General features: G+C 40.7%; 1 protein-coding gene across 3 annotated transcripts in view; it reads left to right on the top strand.

Moving 5' to 3' along the window:
• Nucleotides 1-21101, top strand: part of Cdkal1 (CDK5 regulatory subunit associated protein 1 like 1) — a 633981-nt gene that overhangs the window by 285110 nt on the left and 327770 nt on the right. For all 3 annotated transcript variants that reach the window (XM_057788043.1, XM_057788042.1, XM_057788044.1), the window contains exon 10: nt 20272-20438. In XM_057788043.1, coding sequence (XP_057644026.1) covers nt 20272-20438 — 167 coding nt within the window. The remainder of the gene's footprint in view (nt 1-20271; nt 20439-21101) is intronic.

The raw sequence follows: 21101 nt of genomic DNA, 5'->3' as shown, positions 1-21101 counted from the left end.
GTCAGTGGACACTTACCTTCTACTCCTGGTACAATGGGCGTCATGGGCTGGAAACAACACTTCTTCTCTCTTGAAGGCTACATTTAGTGGGTAGCCTTTTGGGGGTGATGGCACAGTGTGTGACTTCAACACAGGCAACTGTTTGTCGGTCTTTTGTTCTGTGGAGTACTTGGGCTCTACTCTAGGCAGGCACAGGTGTGGCCCATTCTCCCTAGTGACAAAGGCTAACTTTGGAGACATGGATAGCCTTCTGTATCGTTTGGTGTAGGAGAAATAAGACCCAAGAGAGCAGACATGGGTCTGTCAAGAGCTGTCATGTGAAGTGAGAGTCAAGAGGCAGTGAGAGTGGAGCTCATTCATAAGCTGACTGGTTATTTCCTGTTTAATAAAGACCTTTCACATTTTGACCTTTATTTTTGGCTTTTGCTTTAAGTTCACAATCATCATAATTGGCATTGTTAGTGTTTGGAAGCAGGATGGATGTAGGCTGATACAGTATCTCTTTAGGTGTTTCTGGCCAGCACCTGTAGATCTGCCGCCCACCCACCTTCCAGGTCAATGGCAGGTGTTCCTTCTACTTGAAGAATCTCCCGATGGCCATCTTCATTGCTCGTCAGCTCAAGGTTGGCTCCAGTCAACATTTTCCTGTCCCCCCTCTCTAAAAAATGCAAAGATAAAGGCTTGAGTACATGGACTGATTTAGTATTTTGTTGCCTGCTTAGATGTTTGAGGCTTTTCCTTTTGTTTTGACCTGTCTCTCCAAATGTGGTTCCCTAGTGCATTTCATCATCTAGTGATTGTGGTCTTCTCAATCCAGGGTGTAAGTGATCATTGGTACCATTCACTTGACCAAAAAGTTACAGGAGAAACTGTGTTCAGGCAACAAATCTAATTTTGCAAACACTTAACAAGTTAAAGATTCAGATCAAACTAATGAAAGCTATTTAAGAGAAGTCAGTTGTAGTGGTTTTAAAACATTTATTTCATTGCTTTTTTAACTTCTTGACTGTTAACACCATAAATGTGAATTTGAAAAAAAATTAACTTGGATTTGAACTCTATAAAAAGTATTTTTTTTCTTTTAATTAACTTTATTGTTTTTACGGCCTATGTGGAGCCCAATTTCTGCGCTTGGGTAGTTCCCATTTGCAAATGGATAATTTCTGCATATAGGTCTGAACAGGCTATGCCACAATTATCTCTTTTGTGTAATTTTACTGACAAAAAAGTAGTTTTCTTCTCCAAATGGAAATGCCAGAATAGCTGGAATGCCTAAGGAAATACTTCCATTTCCTTCTTTTCCAATATAATAGACCTTGGTCCATCATTGGAAGCCCATGTTGAAACTTGAGATGTTACATGCCAATATTGCTCATTTGGTGTTTAACATGTACCAGGTGGAGTAGGAAGTACTTTCTGTTGATTGTCTCATTTAATCACTACAGTAACCCTTGAGGTGTTGGAATTATTTGATATCATATCTGGGGAAAGTTAGTTAAGGCAGACTCTAGACTACTTGGATAGTAAGTGGTAGAGCCAGAGCTGTCATTCAGTCTGTTCAAAACCCTTTAGAGTGTGTCCACTGTCCTGTAGTGCATAAAGGTGTGGGCTTTGATAGACATTTCTACACTGTTTATCTAGTTACAGTTCATCTTTGAAGTTACTTGATCTTAGACTTACTCTATATAATGCTTCACTTGTGCCACGTTTCAGTTCCTGGACTGAGACTTTTATTGGCAAATTGGCTGTGACTATTATAATCCAATGTCGCTATGTCCACACAAAAACATAGGGCATATGAGTGTGCTCATCCCTCTGCCTGGTAAGAGAGGATCCGAGGAGGCTCTTGTCTTGTGGCTGACGTGGACTTGTCACTCAGTTTCAAGTGATGCTGGTGAGTGCTTGTGAAATTAGTCCTGACAGTTTGATTCTGACTTCTGCTCACCTAATAAAGTCCATTTCCTAAGCATAGCAACCTTGGGATTTTTGAAAAACAATTTCTCATAATACTTTTTTGAGAAGCAGCTGTCTAGGATGTAGTTCAGTCTTGAGGAGAGCAGCATTGATGGTATATATGAGTTCACATTTACTGTGCACCTCGAATAGCGAGTGATTCTCTCTGCTTTATGAAGTGTCCACTCACAGCCACTAAATCCTGTTTGTTATCATTCCTGTCTCTGTCTTCTTTCTTCCAATGAAATACTTGGTTTACACACCATGGAAATGCATGAGCCATTTCTAAGCTACATCTAACAGTCCAGAACTTTATTTCTTTTAGGAATCAATAATTGTGGAAAAGGGAAATCACAGTGTGAGTGACAGCTAAATTGAAGGGGGAAATTTCTGAAGCTTTTTTTTTTTTTTTTTTTACAGGAGTGAAAATAACGTTGGGGTTACAGGGAATCACCTTACCACAGTAGGGAACTTCTCTTGAATTTACAATCAGAAACTCACACTAACTTCTGAAACACACCACAGGGCTGTCACAGTCATCAAGTGTTACTTGCTAAAGACTTTACCACCAAGCTTCTGAGGAAACTTCCCAAGGAACGTATGCCAAAACTTAAGTGACAGAATTAAAGAAGATATGGGACTGGAGACCCAGGGCATTTCAGTTTTGTTTATATTCAGTTTTGCTTAAGCAGAAGGAACTTGGAGTTGGGCAGAAAAGGAACTGTGGACAGACTCCTGATGACTTGTGTTCCCTCAGGGTAGACTTTTGGGAGTTCTGTTACTGGAAATGACTTAAGACTATCTGGTCCAAGACCCGAGATCCTCAACAGAAGGGAGTCACCTCTCTTGGTTCTAAATTATAATGGGGCCCAATTTTAATTCCAAATTCCTGAGTTCTGAAACCTGACTCTTAAGGAAAGATAGTCCTAACCAAAACCAAAGATGTTTCCTTACAGAGGGATGGATATATTTTCTTCTTAGTTCCTGAGAGGCCTGTGTCTCTCTGGGATTATGTAATCTTCGTAGACTCTGTGAGGACTGTTCAGTGGACGGCATGCACCCTCTTTATGTCCATTCTGTGAGGCAGGTGCCTTGCTAGGTGGTGCATGTCCTGCTGACTTTCACTTTGTCACGAAATCCTGTAGTCTAATGAGATGGTTATTAACCCTGAGGTCAATTAAATAATTTTTGCAGTGACACTAAGTGTGAGCTGCCAAAGAAACATGGAATCAGGCCCTGCTAGGATGGGATTTGAGGTTTTGTGCTCTCATATGAAATGGAGAAACAAATGGAAGATCCCAGCTTTCGGTCTGGTTCTAAGAATTCCATCCCAGAAAACCACCATCTTCTCCAACAGCAGAGTAGTGTGAAATGGGAAACTTTGGTTAGCCCTTGCAAAGGAAGAGGCTATTTTCATGCTGCACATCTAACTTAAGCTCAGGTGGGGAGCACCTTGTGTTCTTTGAGGAGGATAACTTTAGGGTTTCATAAGTTCTAAAATAAACAGGTGATGTGTGTGTCATCAACATTACATAGGCAGATGTGACGCCATCGGTTTGAAAGCTGGATTGTGGTTGACTCTTGAAAAGAGATGAGATAATCGCAAGCTAAAAGTAGAAACCTAAAATTAAGAATGTCTCTAAACTGTAACTTTCGCACATGTGCCCGAACGCAATAATATATTCACTGTAAAGTCTAGAAGCCTTATAAATACATGACTGGCAGTTGCCTCAGGCAGAAACCTTTTCCTGATGCAATGAGATAAATGTAATTGACTGCATGTAGACGGATGGGTAATTAAATCCATGTGCAGCAATTTCTAACTAATTGCTATGTTCTAATCACAGATTGCTTTCTCTTTGTCAAGGTAAGTGTATATAATTACACAGTCCTTATTTTCTTTAATCTGAAATCATCCCAGTGGGGTGAATATTTTTAAGCACTCTGAATCTTTGAATATTTGTTACATTTCTGGCATGAAGATCATTTGCATATTGGTAATTTGTGGGCCTTTATAGTAAAATAGCTTTGAGTGTCATCGAAAGCAATTTTGTGGTCAGTAGAAATTTCTCTAGTCAGGGTTCATTTGTTGTTTAACCTTTTTTTTTTTTTTTTGAGTTAAAGGTATTTTATGATTTGAGACACCGGTAATGTTGAAGGCATTCTATGAACCATTATTCTCATTACAGTACTTAGAAAGAGACAAAAAAAAATAATAAATCAGGAAGTGGCTATTGATTGACACAGGAACTGAAATGAACTTCTTTTAGGGTTGAGAGCTTAGCATGAGGCCACATGATCGCCCCGGCCCTGCATGCAGCTCCTTGGCTTTAAGGACACAGAAGGCACTTCTAGGCCGAGGGGGGGAGAACAGATGGGAGTTCATGATGCTGTGACATTGTGGTTTTAGGTCATCCACAGTCAGGTGTACACATTGCTGTTGTATGACACTAGGAGGTGGACCTGGTAGAAGATGGATATGTGTCTGACTCCGCCATCCTTGTACTCTTAGTGTGCTGCCCCGGATGTGGACCTGTTTGTGGAACCAACTGCGCCAGTGATAAGATGTTGATTGATAAGGGAATTGGATCCTCCTCTCCAGATTTTCCTTCCTAGCTAATGCCCTTTTCTTATTCTTTTATTGGATAACGAAGGTTTTTTTTTTTAATAGTCTAAGCATATTAAACTATTTCACAGGGGGAGGGAGCATGAATTTAATTTTCCTGTACACATTGTTTTATTCAATCAAGCATTTCAATCCAGGCCTGTAGCACTGCCATTTGGGAGACTGAGGCCAGAAAGATTGTCTTGAGTTGGAGTCTAACCTGGGTTGCAGCTTGAGATCCTATGTCAAACTTTTTTTTTTTTATTAAAGATTTCTGCCTCCTCTCCGCCACCGCCTCCCATTTCCCTCCCCCTCCCCCATCAAGTCCCCCTCCCTTGTCAGCCCAAAGAGCAATCAGGGTTCCCTGCCCTGTGCGAAGACCAAGGACCACCTACCTCCATCCAGGCCTTGTAAGGTGAGCATCCAAACTACCTAGGCTCCCACAAAGCCAGTACGTGCAGTAGGATCAAAAACCCATTGCCATTGTTCTTGAGTTCTCAGTAGTCCTCATTGTCCGCTATGTTCTGCGAGTCCGGTTTTATCCCATGCTTTTTCAGACCCGGACCAGCTGGCCTTGGTGAGTTCCCGATAGAACATCCCTATTGTCTCAGTGTGTAGGCGCACCCCTCGCGGTCCTGAGTTCCTTGCTCGTGCTCTCTCTCCTTCTGCTCTTGATTTGGACCTTGAGATTTCAGTCCAGTGCTCCAATGTTGGTCTCTGTCTCTGTCTCCTTTCATCGCCTGATGAAGGTTAATATTCAGGAGGATGCTTATATGTTTTTCTTTGGGTTCACCTTCTTATTTAGCTTCCCTAGGATCACGAATTAAAGGCTCAATGTCCTTTATTTATGGCTAGAAACCAAATATGAGTAAGTACATCCCATGTTCCTCTTTTTGGGTCTGGCTTGCCTCACTCAGGATAGTGTTTTCTATTTCCATCCATTTGTATGCAAAATTCAAGAAGTCATTGTTTTTTACTGCTGAGTAGTACTCTAATATGTGTATACTTCATACTTTCTTCATCCATTCTTCCATTGAAGGGCATCTAGATTGTTTCCAGGTTCTGGCTATTACAAACAATGCTTCTATGAACATAATTGAGCATATACTTTTGTTGTATGATAGGTATATTCTCTTGGGTATACTCCCAAGAGTGGTATTGCTGGGTCCAGGGGTAGGTTGATCCCGAATTTCCTAAGAAACCGCCGTATTGCTTTCCAAAGTGGTTGCACAAGTTTGCATTCCCACCAGCAATGGATGAGTGTACCCCTTTCTCCACAACCTCTCCAGCAAAGGCTATCATTGGTGTTTTTTATTTTAGCCATTCTGACAGGTGTAAGATGGTATCTTAAAGTTGTCTTGATTTGCATTTCACTGATCGCTAAGGAAGTTGAGCATGATCTTAAGTAACATTTCTTGCCAAGTGGCTCAATGTTAAAAACTGCTTGCTTCCTGATGACCTGGTTCTAATTGTATAGACCACATAAATGTGGAAGGAGCGAATAGATATCACAAGAAGCCCTTTGACTATCATGGGAGTACCCCCCAAAAAACAACAACAAACAAACAAAAAACCTACTCTCCTCTATATGCGCTCATACACAAATTAATAAACTGAACTAAAGAACTCCTTTTTCTTACCACGACTTTTGTTTTGTTTTGTTTGCTTGTTTTGTCTAATTTTCTTTTGAGACAGGGTTTTTCTGGAGCTTTGGAGCCTGTCCTGGAACTAGCTCTTGTAGACCAGGGTGGCCTCAAACTCACAGAAATCCGCCTGCATCTGTCTCCCCAGTGCTGGGATTAAAGGCTGGCTCTTACCATGACTTTTAACAGCCACGCAGTTCTAACTGAGTGCATGGTATGGTTTTTCTGCCCCATGTGGTAGCTGCTGTAAAAGGCCTGGTTTGGCAAGGCTTAACTATAAATTTTGTCTGGACCATAAGGGATTTTATCTTTATCCTTCCCATTGCTGCTCTGAAGATCAGAGGTGCCCTGTGCAGTTTGCAAAATCGCAGTCTTCTGCTGACCCCAGACCTGCCCTGCTTCGTAGCACCCCTGCTACAGAAGTGGGTTGCCAGCTCCCCAGTGAGCCGATTCTTCTTTCTTTTTCTTAATTCTTTTCATACAATAAAATTTGTTCATGTTTTTCTATCTCTCAACCCCTCCCAGATCCCCTCTATACCTCCTACCTCCTACCCACTCAACTTCATGTTCTTTCCCTCTCAAATGTAAATAAATACACACACATACAGAGAGAGAGAGAGAGAGAGAGAGAGAGAGAGAGAGAGAGAGAGAGAGAAGCAAAAAACAAAATTTGCCTAAATGAAACAAACTCACACCAAAAAACCAACATGAAGTTCCTTTTTGTGTTGGTCGAGTATTCCTGGGCCTGGGGCCTGCCCTGGAGCATTGTTGATATACTCAGTGACACACTGTTGGATAAAACTGATTTCCTCTTTGCTAGAGGGCATCAATTGCAGCTAGCTTCTGGGTTAGGGGTGGGAACTCATGTTCAGATCCTTCTCTTAGTGCTGGGACCCCCTTCTGTCTTTAGCCTGTGTTGGTCCTAAGTGTGCTACCAGAGTCTCTGAATTCCTATGTACATCAGCCCTGTTGTTTCTGGAAGACACTGTTTCTTTGGAATCATTCAGTACCCCTGGCTGGTGAAGCCTTTCTGCCTCTTCTGCATAGACCCTGGAGCCTGGAGGAGAGACTGTCTTCTCCATTGTCAGAATGCTCATTCCTTCCTACCTATGCACCTTGTTCTGTTTCTCCTTCTGTGTTGATTATAGTAGTAAATAGCTGATATCTTTTACCCTACTTTATATTTAATACATTTATCTTCATTATATCTAAGCTCAAAAGCTGAGTTAAGTGTTCTTTCCAGTGCATCCCAGTGTCCTGTTTGTATCCTTGAACTCCATCCATTATGGTGTACTTATCTGTTTAACTCCACATAGAAGTTTCTGTATAATTTTCTTTAATTCTGTATCATAAGTTTTATCATGTGCTTTGGGACATTTCGCATGGACCTTGCTCACACACAGTGCTCATTTCTGTCCCCCCAGTGAAGTACTGAGGTGCTGGCTTGGTTGATATGCTGTTATGATTTGACAACAGAAGCTGAATTACATTTGATCAGAGAACTGTGTCCTTTCCCACTGTTTTCAGATGTTTGTTTCTATAAATGTGGACTAGGTGTACATTATTTTACATGTCACATTCCATAACTGTTGTGATTTATTGTATTGCTCTGATTGTACCAGGTTGGCCACTGGGAATTTCTTCAAGGTAACTCATAGGTTCTTTTGACATGCTCCTTGTTTCTGAACACTTTCTTACTTGTCTCTTTCTACAGAATGGCAACTTCTTTCAAAGAATTGCCTCCTTCTCCAGAACCCTTGTGCTCATGGTCGAATAAGTGTTCGAAAGCTAAGGACCAGCTGAGGGTTGGTAGCATCTGGGTCTCCTCTGGGCTTTAAGTCTGAGGCATCCTATCGGAGTTGGAGGCAACCAGGACCCTTGCATGGAGTTGGAGGTCTTTAGTGACTCACTGGCTCAGCTCTGCCTTTTTTTCTTACTAAAATAAAATACCTTTCCTTTTCACTTTTTACAGGAAAAGTACTTAATATGTAGAATGGTCTCAGTTTTTTTTATTTCTCACTAAATTTCTTCCTCCATGTTGACTCCACATTTATCTGTGTGCATGAAAGAGACACTAAATTAGAATATAAGTAGGAAAGAAGGATATTGATTCCATGGAACCTGTACTTGCAGTCCCTCCACAACCTCCCCATCCTCCCTGCCTCCCTTCTACCCGAGTCAGGTCTCACTCTATAACCCTGACTGCCTTGGAATTAGCTACATAAACCAGGTTGGTCTTGAACTCATAGACCCACCTGCCTGTGCCTCCTAAGTGCTAGGATTAAAGGCATGCGTCATCACACCTGACTTTGAACTGTTCTTAATATGACTGAAAGTTTTAAATTACTCTCATGGCTCACACATTGTGTTAGGTCTCCTTGCGACAAAATGCCCGCTTAAAAGCAACTTAAAGAAGAAAGGATTTATTTTGCTCACTGATACACCTTACAGACCATCATTTCCAGGAAGTCAGGGCAGCTGACACTTGAAGCAGAGAGTCACGGCCCCGCAAAGATGGCATGTTAGTGTCAACTCTTTTTCTCCCTCTATTTACTTTCAAACAGTTGAGATTATAATATAATTGCAATATTTCTTCCTTTCATTTTCTCCCATATACCCCTCCTTGCTCTCTTTCAAATGCATACCTCATTTTCCATTGTATTGCATGTATATATGTGTATTATAAAATATGTATTCCTAAACAGAACCTGTTAAGTCTGCATAATGTTACTTGTATGTATATTTTCAGGGCTCAGCATTTGGTCTTGGCTAGCCAGTTGGTGTGCTTGTATCTGGGAGAGATTGTTTCTCCTGTTTCTAGCATTTCCATTTACCTGTAGTTCTTTGTGTAGGGTTGAGGCCTTTTGGGCTTCTCTTCTTCCACTTTGGAAAGTCCATTGGTGGAGTTCAGCTCATGTTGGGGCAGTCATGTTGGTGAGACTTTATGGGTGTAGCTTCTGATAGTACTAAGAGACAAAGTTTCATATCAAGCTCCTTGATCCTCTGGCTCTTAAGATCTTTTGACCACCTTCCACCTCCCTTCTGGAACATTCCCTGAACTTAAGATGCAGGAGTGCTTTATAGACGGATGCACTGGAACTAGAATCCATGACTCTGTATTTTGATTGGTTGTGGTTTTGTGTAGTGGTCTCCATCTATTGCAAGGAAAAAATTCCTTAAGCCAGGATTACCAGGCCCTAGGAATGGTGCTACCCACAGTGTCTTCCTATGTTAGTTAACGCAATCAGTGCAGCCCCACACCGGCCATTTTCAGTGGCCTTTCTTCTGGGTGATTCTAGGTTGTGTCAAGTTGACAGTTTAACCACCATAAATGTTTTTATTGCAAAACTGTATTGTAAAATGTAGACCTAATGAAAAACTGAGAGTTCATTGGAATTTATTTTATATACTGTTTTTTTTCCTTTTGAATGCGTATGTTCTATGTATTTTCTGTTTGTATGATTTTTATTATAGTGATAATAAGCATTTATATTTTATGCTGTCTATAATATTGTTACTTTTCTTTATTCTGTCCATAACACATTTCAGAAGGACACTGTGGTCTCTTAATTCAGTTTCAGATTTTTCTTATTTCTGAAACATCATCGTCCTGACTTTCCTCATACCTTCATGCATTTCTTCTCTCTTTTGGTTTTATTCATTTAATCAAATATAGTGCATTTCCCAATGTACTGTCTGTTGCAGGAGGTAGATCTGTGAACAAAACTGCTGGGTACCTCAATCTTACTGGAGCTTTTATTCAGTTGACAATGAGGTAAAGAGACAGTACACAATGAACACAAATAAACATGAGTTACATTGAAGGTTTGGAGGTCCATCTTTCTGTTCTCTGTGTGATACTGCCGTGAGTCTTCAGATGATCAGCTTGAGACATATCCAGGACCTTCAACTTCCATCCCAGCTGAAACCACATGGAATAACACACAGTAACTAATGTATGAAATGAAGTCTCTGCTTCCCCCGTTAGAGTATTGTAGACTGTTTGTGTAAATTCAGATTTGAAGTATTAAAATAAAGTTGAATAGAAAAGGTTTGAGAGACTTAATAGAAATAAATAAATCTTTGAGGAAAAAATAACCAGCACACTTTCAAAAAATGCTTTTGCTATAGTTGGCTAATTTTTGGCCAACACAAGCCATTATCATAAGCACTCTCTTTTGTTTACAAATCAGAGTAGACACTACAGTAATATTGTGGCTACAGAAACATGGTGCATATCTATATAATGATTTTATAGAGGAGGGATTATAAATATTCATGTTCATTAGGTTAATTTTGTTACTTTGTTCATACCATTTCATTATTTTTCCTTGAGAGGAATTAGTTAAAGATAATGCACAAAAGGATTATTGTAGAGTCAGAAATTTGTAAGTGCTTATTTTCATTTGTAATACAGTTTTGAGAATTTCAATGAACTACATTTTTAAAAATACAAATAGAAGTAAGTGAAGTATACGATGTGTAAGGTGTAGTGTTTCATTATCACAAATCTGAGGAAAGGCCATGGCTGTTGTAAAGTACGTAGAAAAAGTGCCAGTTGTTACTAGATAAACTTAAGATGTGATTTATTCCCATTAAGTGTCATTGCTCTTCATTGTAGTCAGTTCTGAAATTTATGTATTTTCAACAAGAATATGTTAGCAACCTGTGTAATTGAAAATGCTCTAGTTGCTATTTCATGTAAAATTGAATGCTACAGAATGAATTTATTTTAATCAGATATTTGAATTAACTTGATATTTCCAAAATGTAATTTTTGAAACCTCATCAATATTTAAAAGTCTTAAATATTTTTACGTCTTTTGGTTTCCTCTTAAATCTTTCAATCCAGCAATCTTTGTTCTTATGCACACCTCTGCATGCTTCTGGTCCTCAGCCTCCACCAGGGATGGATCAGAGGGTACCACTCGCTAATGCATCTTACAGTGTTTCACGCCAATTAGACTTTGTTTTCTTCACTTGATCCTCTTTTTTTTTTAACATCACCATAGCTTTCCTCTTAAGTTCTAGTTTCTACTTATCCATTGCAATATTTATGGCTAAGGTTTTATAGGTATTTTCCTGGAATTACTGAAACGATACCAAAAAAATTTTTAAAAGCTATTGGAGCTCTTTTTGGAAAATTCAGAGGTGAGATCTAATTCAGGCTCTGCTTCTGGCGCAGCCTTAGGATGGGTTGACCACCTTTAGTGGAAATGAAATAAAGTCTTTTTGTATTTATTAGCTAGGTTATTCATTGACTACTATTTTTTAAAATTGATCTCTTTTTTTTAAATTCACACACATTGGCTAATTAGCACAGAGTATTAGACACAGTACTAAACACAGAAAGATGATAGACTGTAAAGAGAGAGTGCATTCTCTTCCTCCCTCCCTCTCTGTCTCTCTGTCTCTGTCTCTGTCTGTCTCTCTCTCTCTTACACACACACACACACACACATGCACAGGAGTTATCCCATGTCACATCAAGCCTGCCTTTGAACTTGACAACCCCTTTGGCTCCACTTCCCCAGTGCTGAGATGACAGACATGTGTACTGATGGTGAGAACTGATCATTTTTGCCTTTTCCAAAGAGGTAGTTTTAAAATGTCATTCTGATTTCCACCCTTGGGCTAGAAGAACATTACCATTCTATTTTAAAATACTGAATATTAGCTCTCTAAATTAGCTTCATATAGAATATATTTAATAAGAAATTAATAAGAAGGATTTAATAAAGGTCACTTGCTCTTAATTATGCTTACAGAGCCCTAAGTGTTTTATAAAATAGAAAAATGATAAACTTCAGCCAAGTTTGTTTAATCAGATTATTGTCATTAAATTTTTAAGAATTGTTTACAACATGGAAAAATGTAAGACTTAGCATAGTTAAAAAATACCACATGTATTACATCTTGACATTTACCACACTTACTCTGAATATTTTTAAGAGAAACGTGGAAGCAGGATTGTGGCACCTGTCGTGAATCTCTCCTCTACCGCTCCCACCAGCCCTCCTCAGATGAGCTTTCCGTAGCCCCATAAGGTCTCTTCCTTCTGTCTGCTTTGCCTACCCTCTTCTTAGTGATGTATTAGAATTCCATTTTATATCCAATTTTGTCTTGTTGGCAGTACCTCTTCTTTTATTCCTCATTTTCTTTTTTTCATTTCCTTCATTCTTCCTTGCCTTCTTGCTTTCTTTCCTGCCTTCCTCATTTCCTTCCTCCTACCTCCCTGTCTGTCCAGCAAGATCTTGCTATGTAAGGCTAGCATCAGACTCAGGATCCTTGCACCTCAGAGTCTCTAAATGCCAATATTATGGAATGTGCCATCCTTCATCATGCCCATAATTGTGAAACTATGGGTCATGTTTCCAATGACTCTTTCCATGTCCTTTTCTGCTTCAATCATCGCTCATGTTACTACTTCTGATCGGTAATAAACAGGAGAAAAGTCATAGTCAATATTTCCTTTCTTCTTTACATGCCTGCTATTTCTGGGGGGTGCCAGACATTTTGAATTGTGCTTTTGTTGAGCTCTGAGTTTGCTGGGTTCCTTTATTCTTGTAGAATAAAAATTCCAAAAATTTCTATATTGGCTTCATTCTGCCATAAGGTTAAGATCTTTGACAGCAGTTTGATTGTTTTAAATCATTTTAGGTGTCCTAATATGAGTGTAGAGTAGCTTTTATTTTAACAGAATTTTTCTTTGTCATTCTAGTAGTAGCCTCATAAAAACTCAATTTGATGACCCATACAAGGCTTTCATTTCGCCTGTGAGGACATTAGTTCTTAGTCCTGTGATGTTGTAGAAGTTTAGAACACCGTATTTGCATGTTTCTTTTCCCACCTTGTGGGTTATTGTCCTCCTGCGCATGCTCATCCCACTGTTCTGCTGGAGAGTGGTGGGAAATATTTGCTGCACATTAGGTCTGGATGTCTCTGCAGCTTTCTCCGAGTGCTTATTGCTGCGAATGCTAGCTTCTAACCTCCCATCTCTTTATGTGAGCTGGGGCATTGGGCTCTGTTTTAGTCTCCTTTCTGCACTGGCAGATGCTTCCAGGTCAGATGGGAGCTCACTGACGTCCTTGACTGTTTCTCTCAGGTGATGCTATGCACCACAGAATGATGCTCGTCTGTGGATTGCGAAGCCATGCGTGTCATCAGTTTTCCTAGTTTTCAGTTTTAAGATAGTTTTATAGAGTTTTTAGTGCAAGTCCTGCTAGAGTATCTCCTTTCGGATTTTTGTTGTCATTAACGTGGCTCTAGCCAGCAGGATTTCAGAGGCTGCATTTGTCATTGTGAACATTTGCTTGTTCCTTTAGGATGACCCTGTCTTTCCTACCTCACAGAAGGTTTGTTTACCAGTCATTTCCTCTGCAGAAGCAGGAAGGTGAGAAGGTGAGGTTTTGATTTGCAGAGCAGAGCCATGGTCAAGTACAGCTGATGCCAACCAGAAGACAGCATAAATATTTTCCTGGTTGGGGAATCCTCGATACACTAGACAAGCATAGAAACAGAACTTCTCAGATGAGTTTTTAAAAAATAGCATACACATATTGGAGAAATAGGTAGTTAATAGTAATTTTGTGTGGTGGTCTATGAATTAGACTTACAAGGAGGATGCATCATTTATATAAGACACCATGGGACAGTCAGAAGGCAAAGGTAGTTCACCAGCGTGGGACTGCTCTTGGCTTGATCCAGAACATAAACCCCTTTTCTAACAAAGCACTTAGCAACATGGGACTCCCACCAGCCTTGAACTGTATGCACATCACTCTCCAAAGGTAGCAGTGGGTCACAATGACCTATTATTGCCTAGCAATTTTTTGTCACTTTGCCTATCTCGCCGTACACATCCTGAAGCATATTCTGGAATAGGTGGCACTGCATTGATCCAGTCTGAACTGGTTTGAGGTGCTTGTGCAGTAAGACACATTAGTTCCTCCAAGCAAACTTTCAGGGAAAATTCCTTAATTGCCATCTTATGCCTGTGCGTAATTGGGCATGCATATGATTAAAATCAGATGCAGCACACAAAGCCATGTACTAGGAACAAAGATTCACTTTAGCCGAGACTGTCAATCACAAGATCACTCCTCTGTCCTAAGCAACCTCCTCCTCCTCATGGGCCCACAAACAGGAGTGTGGGGCGGTGACTGGGGCTCTGGTAAAGCTGACCTACAGCCTGCAGCTTTCTCGCAGGTGCTTCCCTTTCACTTTGCTTTGGCACTTGATTGTTTGTGTGTGATTCTATAGTTCATTGACTAAGAAGCCAAGAGACCCAGGCTGGAGGCCACTAATAATAGTGGCAATGGCCAGGTGTAGCCTATAATCTCAGTATTCAGAAGGTTTATGATAGAGAACACTAAGTTTGTGGGCAGCCTGAGCTACATGCATAGACTCTGCTTCCAAAGTGGAAGGTTTGGAGGCATAGCATAGGCTAAGCTGGTCTTACTATGATCTATCTTTAAATAAGATTATCTAGTCTCTTCTGCCACCATCTAAAGTAAAGACACGAAACTTTTTAATGTCGATACAGGGTCTGAAATGTCCAATCTGTTCTTAAATGAATGGGCTGCACAGGAGTGCTCCTGTCCGTGCTCTTACTCATAACCCTTCAGATGCTTAAGCAACAGTCTTATTACTTGTGAACTTCCCAACGTGAAACCGACTCTGCATAGCACTCCATGTAGCAGGAAGAAACAAGATCAGGTAACTTAATACGAGATATATAAATAGAACAAATACAACATGTGCCTTATTGGAAGAAAGAAGACTAGAATGAAATGATAAGGAAGGAACCAGATGTTACCAAAGAGAGGAAGGAAAAGTCAGAAAGACAGGAGTGGAGAACAAACTTGAGAGATGGGAGAGGAAGGGAAATGGAGCAGATTTTGAAATGATAGGTTTAACTTCAAATTGATGTAGGTTTCTTGGTTATCCAGTACATGTGCAACTATAGGTATTTTTGTGGCATTATATGTCATTAAACTTTATTGCCCTCTTACCATTGATTCTCCCAATCACTGTCTATAGTTATAGCTTTTTAGATGTATGTATTTACTTTATATATTTGAGTGCATGAACGCATTATCAGGTGCACATAACAAATGGAGGAGAGACTAGGGAGTCACTGTCTTCCTCTGTCACTTTCTACCTCTCATTCCTGAGTCAGAGTGTCCCTTTAGACCTAGTCCCCATGTTTTCTGGGCCAGGTGAGAAGCCAGCAAATCCTGGAAATGCTCCTGTCTCCACTCTTCCAGAGCCTGGAGTATAGTGTGTTTGGCATGCTGACTTGTTATGTGGGTACAGGGATCTGAACCCCAGCCCTCAGGGTCATGCAACAAGTGCTGTTAACCACAAGCCATCTCTCCAGCTTCTGCAGTTACACTTCTGGAGCCTTTGTTTTGGAAGTTTTTCTAACAATACAATAATTGAAATAGCTTATTATGGTGGGGATTTTTCCTAATGATAAAGTGAGATCTTTTAGAGAGCATCACTTTTTAAGCAGAGGACATTGATCTGCATCCATATTTCAACTTTTTACAGTGGCAGTCATACAGAGAAGCTGAGTCTTTTGCAACTGAGTTTGGCAATATTTAATTTTTTTTCCAAAGGGTTTTCTTTGTTGTAAAAATATTTTATTGAGGATGTTGGCTTTCTTTTATTAACTCTTTGTGTATTTTTTGTTTTTCATCATTTGCCACCTCAGATTACTGTGGAGCAGAGTGGGACCCAGCTGTTGACATTCTTCACTTGGGAAGAGGTGGCTTGTTTTGGAAGTGTGGCCTCATGTGTTCTTACTCAGGGAAGATGACCATGGGTTCTGATGGCTCAATCTTCCTGAAAAGTACATCTCATCCCTTCCTGATACAATTACCAAAATTAGCATTCTGCAAGGTTGTTATGACCTCCTGATGAGCCTGGTGATAGAACAGTTTGGGGCAAATGAGTGGAACTTGGGTGATGGAGCAGGTTAGGGAAAGAATGTTAGTTTCTGTCTCGTGCCGTTTTATTGCTTTGTTCGTGTTTGTTTTTACAGACACGGGAGTTGCTGGTTATGCCTTTGTTTCTCTTATCTTAGTTGTTCACACTTCTCGTCATTTTATGTGCTTAGTTTTCGAGGTGGATGCTTCAGTGCAGCTGGAACTGTCCCTTTGGGGCTGGTATTGTAGCCTTTCAGCCCTGCTTCTCCCCAAGAAGTGAACAGAAAACTCCCTATGAATCTGCCACTGTCCCCCGATAGAACCTGCATGATAGGCAATCTTAAAATACAGAAGCTTCCTGGTGGATCTGTACCAGTTACGGGACACACATTAGGCAATGACAAATAAAGACCTCAAGTCCTGAAAGAGTGAAACTGTTCAGGCAAACACAGCTGTCTCTAAGTGTGGCAAATTAGTTGTGCAGACAAACATGTCTGTACCTCAATGCAAGTCCAGTTTTGGTGATTGCAGCCCCAGCTGCCGCGTCATATTCATGCATGTGCTTAGTCTGGCAGCGACTGCTCATGCAGAATCGTGAGACTTCAGGAACACCAAACATGAGACTGAGGATTCTACCTCGCTTTACTTTCTTTCTGTAATGACTTCTTGGTGGTAAAAATTTGAGGAATCACCTCTCACTAGAAAGAATGACTGAAAGAAAGCCTTACAACGTCTGAACCCTGTTGATTCCTAGAAGGTCTTTGAAGTGCTTTTGAATTGGTCTGGCAGGGCAGGACTGTCAAGGCCAGGGCTTACCATTGAGCTGACTCTCCTCTGCCCTGAGTACTGTAGCAGCCTGTCGGGACATAGAGACTGCTGCTTCAGTGGTGGTGATTGAATGTCACAGCTACTTCCTCTCTGTGTGATGTGATTTGAAGTTGCAGTCTCCCAGAAGCTATTGGTCCCCAATCTTTGCAGTTTGGGGAGCAGACTGCTGTTTTTTCCAGTGGATGTTATTTCTATTCTATCCAGGGTGATTTCCCACTCTGTATTCACCCAGCAACAGAGGAGGCACCATTCCAGGAACTTGCTCTTTCTACAGAAGGCATACGTGGAACCATTTGGATGGAAAATTTGTAAATTAAAATCCTGTTCATTTTAAAATATTCACATTGTGTTGCTCAAATGCCAGTGACTGGAAAATCATAGTTAATGTCCTGTTTTCATAACCCCTTTCAGAATGTTATAAAATGTGTTTGTGTTGTTACTTGGCCATCTTTCTTCCTAGAGCTTTTCTATTTTTTTTTTTAAATTATAGCTTTTTAAGCAGGTTGTATGAATCTGGGTCTGGTTGGTAGTTCACTCCTGTTATCTGCAGACTGAGACAGGATGCTGATCATAGCTTTGCAGCTGGCCTTAGCTACAGAATGAGCTCCAGGCCAGGCTATGCTAAATGAATCCCTGTCTTATAAAAGGTCCAGGTTCACATAAATGCAATGTCTGGTGTCCCGTAGAATTTTAAAATCAAGATTACCCATCAATTGGAATACTTTTTAAAGTTTCTTTTACTTTTTGATGGTTTCATGCATGTGTGTAACACAGCTTGACCATATTTGTAAGGAACAGGCTGATAGGTCTATTTTCAGAGTTACTGACAACCAGGGCTTCTCTCCCATAGCTGGTCTGACCCCAGTTTGTCTCACAATTCAGAAAGTGACAAGTGTTCTGCTTCATGGCTGAGCCCAGAAATGGAGAAAAAGAACAGCTTCAAGCTCCAAATTGTTGATTGGGTGAGGACTTTTGCCCTAGGCTAATGAGATGGGCAGTGTGGGAGGGATGCAAATCCTGGCCTGTAAGAGATGAGCAGGGGATCATAATCCACTGTCCTGCACCAAATCCACGTGGCAGCCATCTTGCCTTTTCCCAATGCTTGTACCTTTCTGCAGAACTGTATATAAAGGCTGCTTCATTTCCACTAGCCTCTTGAATTTATTATCATATTGCCAACAATACTCACCCCAAATTCCCTTAGTTCTCCCCTAAACAAGCTGCAACGTATCTTCTTCCCACCTTTGTGTCCCCACATCCTCTCCTCTTTTGAGTGTATAACCTAGTGAGTCCAGCTGGGGTGGACCGAATGCCTAAAGTCTTAGGCAGGGCTTGTGCAGGTAACCACAGCTATGGTGAGTTCTCGAGCATAAAGGCTAGGTCATGTCCAGAAGGAAGCATCTCCTAGCTCTCCTCTTGCATTACTCTTGCTGCGTTCACAATGCTCCCTGATCCTTAGGGGATGGGGTAGAGGTGGTGATATCACACATTTTTAAATAGAAAAAAAATTAATTAATTTAAAGATAATGTTCATAAAATAGTAAAACACGCCAGATGTGTTTCTTTGGAGGATAAAGACTTATTCTTTCTGAAACCTGTATATTCAAACCGAGGAAGACTGTAAAATATTCTTAACATTACTGATTTTTTGTTCATTTTTGTTTTTGTTTTTGAGACTAGGGTCTCATTGTGTATCCTTATCTGGCCTGGAATTCACTGTCTAGGTCAGCCTGGCTTCTAACTGGGAGATCTGCCTGCTTCTGTCTTCTGCTTAAAGGCGTGCACCACAACACCCAGATATATTACTGATTTTAGTACTAAAGCATTCCCAGTTTTTGTTTTATCTGAACTTTTCAATAGATTCTATTCTTATTACTGATTCTGTAAGTGAAAAGTGGGCAGTTCACATTCACCCTCTTGTCCTCTGAGCTGTGTAAATCTCAGAAAGATAAAATCTGTTTTTGCAGGTTTGATAATAAAGCACATAGCTCTTATCTATAGAAAGAATAGTGTCTGGATATCTTAGGTCCAAGCAGCGAACTGTAATTAATGCTGATAATTAAGAGTTCTGTTGTGGGCTTCCTTCTGTACAGTTTGAGTCTATCCGTGTTTACAGACAAGTCACATTTGCCTCTCTTGGCTATTACAGTTTAACTGTGCTTTGAAAGCCTGCTGTGCAATGACAGTTTTAAGACAGTTTCTGGAAACTTCCACCGTGTTTTCCTCTGAAAGCTGTGTCTATGCCCTTGTATGTGGAGGTCTTCCTAAGCAGGGAATCAGCTGCCCTGAACTAACTTCACACCACATTCATTTTGTTTTAGCCTTTTAATGTTAGCTTATCCTCTCACTGATTATGGGTTCAGGAAGGGTCTGTCTGTCTACCAGGAGAACTTGGGTGGCTCTTGCTTAGTCTGTTTCATTCATTTTTATACCATTAGGTGATCCAAAAGTGTTTTATTTTGTTTTTGAAAGGCTGCTATTGCAAACCGTTACCTTTTGTTTGGTTGGTTTTACTTTCTGAGACAAGGACTTACTCTGCATTACACACTGGCCTAGAATGTTGAAGCTTAGGCTTGTACTTGGAGCAGTTCTCCTGTCTCCGCTTCCCGAGAGCTGAGATCACAGGCATGTGCTGTCCATCCCAGCAACTGAAGATAGGATTCATTACAGCAACAAAAATTAAATATTCTTTCCTAAGGTAAAAGCACTAAGCAAATGAAGAAGGGTTTCCAAGGCAGCCACTTAGTTTAGGTACCAGCCAATGTTTTTAATTTGAAAATAAAGTGTGCATGATTTCAATTGAATAAAGGAGACAGATTATAATAGTTACTAAGGAAAATGGGTTCGTTATGACTGGTTAATAATTTGTGAGTTAATCCTTAACTACACTTGACATTCTTCCTTCAGTTGGTGACAGAGGGACTAATGAGTTAACTGCTCCCACTTCCTATTCTGTGGAGGGACTCTTTACATTCACAGTTTACAGTGTCTAGTCCTTATTCTCTGAGGTGGGACTAGAACTCTAGTACTGATCAGTGCTTTGGAGAAGCATGCTTGAGCTGATTGCCTGGGATGTTGATGACTTCATAGGGCACACTGCTACCTTATGACATTGTTGCGACTCTCAGATGTTCATAAAATGAACTTAATAACCCACTGCCAAGGAGGAATAAACTGCTTTTTCTGCGATTGAATGAGCCGACTGCCTGCATAATGGTATTGAAAATACTCCATTAGAGAGAGTGAGCCGTGGTATGGTGAAGAAAATGGCGGAGTCACAGATCTGCTAATTATCTTCTTTAATTCACAGAGGGTGTTTGCGAGATATGGCTGACCAGCGAAGACACTGGCGCCTATGGCAGGGACATTGGCACAGATCTCCCCACACTTCTGTGGAAGCTGGTGGAAGTGATTCCTGAGGGAGCCATGCTGAGGCTGGGCATGACAAATCCACCATATATTTTAGAGCATCTGGAGGTAAGAAACGGCCACACTGACATGCTGACACAGCTGTCCCTAGCACAGACCATGTGGCCTCCTCAAGATCATCATTCAAGCTGTGTTTAGAACCATTGTCTCATGTGTCTACAGCCTCACATTCCCAAGAGAAAACGAATGAGACTTGAAAAGCTCTTCTTTCATTCTATCTCATTTATTTTACTTCCTTATTATTTGATTCATATATATATTCGTGTGTGTGTGTGTGTGTGTGTGAAACTCTGTGTTTCTAGCTAAGAGATTTGCCTACTCTCTGCTCCTGGGTGCTGGCATTAAAGGTTTGGGCCACCACACTTGACTGTTTATTTTTATTTCAGTGCCTTTGTGTGTGTGTGCATGTGTGAGGGCACATGAGGATGGCAGAAGAGGGTGCTGTCCTCCCAGAGCTAGTGGTCATGAGCCATTGCATCAGTGCATGCGGTTGCCTACGTACGTCATCCACATGCAGCCCCTGCTATAGCATCCCCTGCATTAGTTACTCTGCCATCTCTCCAGGCATGCTCAGCCCATCATGGTTTAATGTTGCTTAAGTTATTTAGTCGCTGGCACCTTGTCACGGTTCTTTTTTAGCTTTTTTTTGTGTGTGTGTGTGCTCCTTCAGTTAGTTTCTCAGCACATGAATCTCACTTGCTTCCCCCAGTT

Source organism: Chionomys nivalis, chromosome 13 (genome assembly GCF_950005125.1).
Source record: "Chionomys nivalis chromosome 13, mChiNiv1.1, whole genome shotgun sequence".
Lineage (NCBI taxonomy): Eukaryota > Metazoa > Chordata > Mammalia > Rodentia > Cricetidae > Chionomys > Chionomys nivalis.
This window is presented reverse-complemented; position numbering and strand designations above follow the sequence as displayed.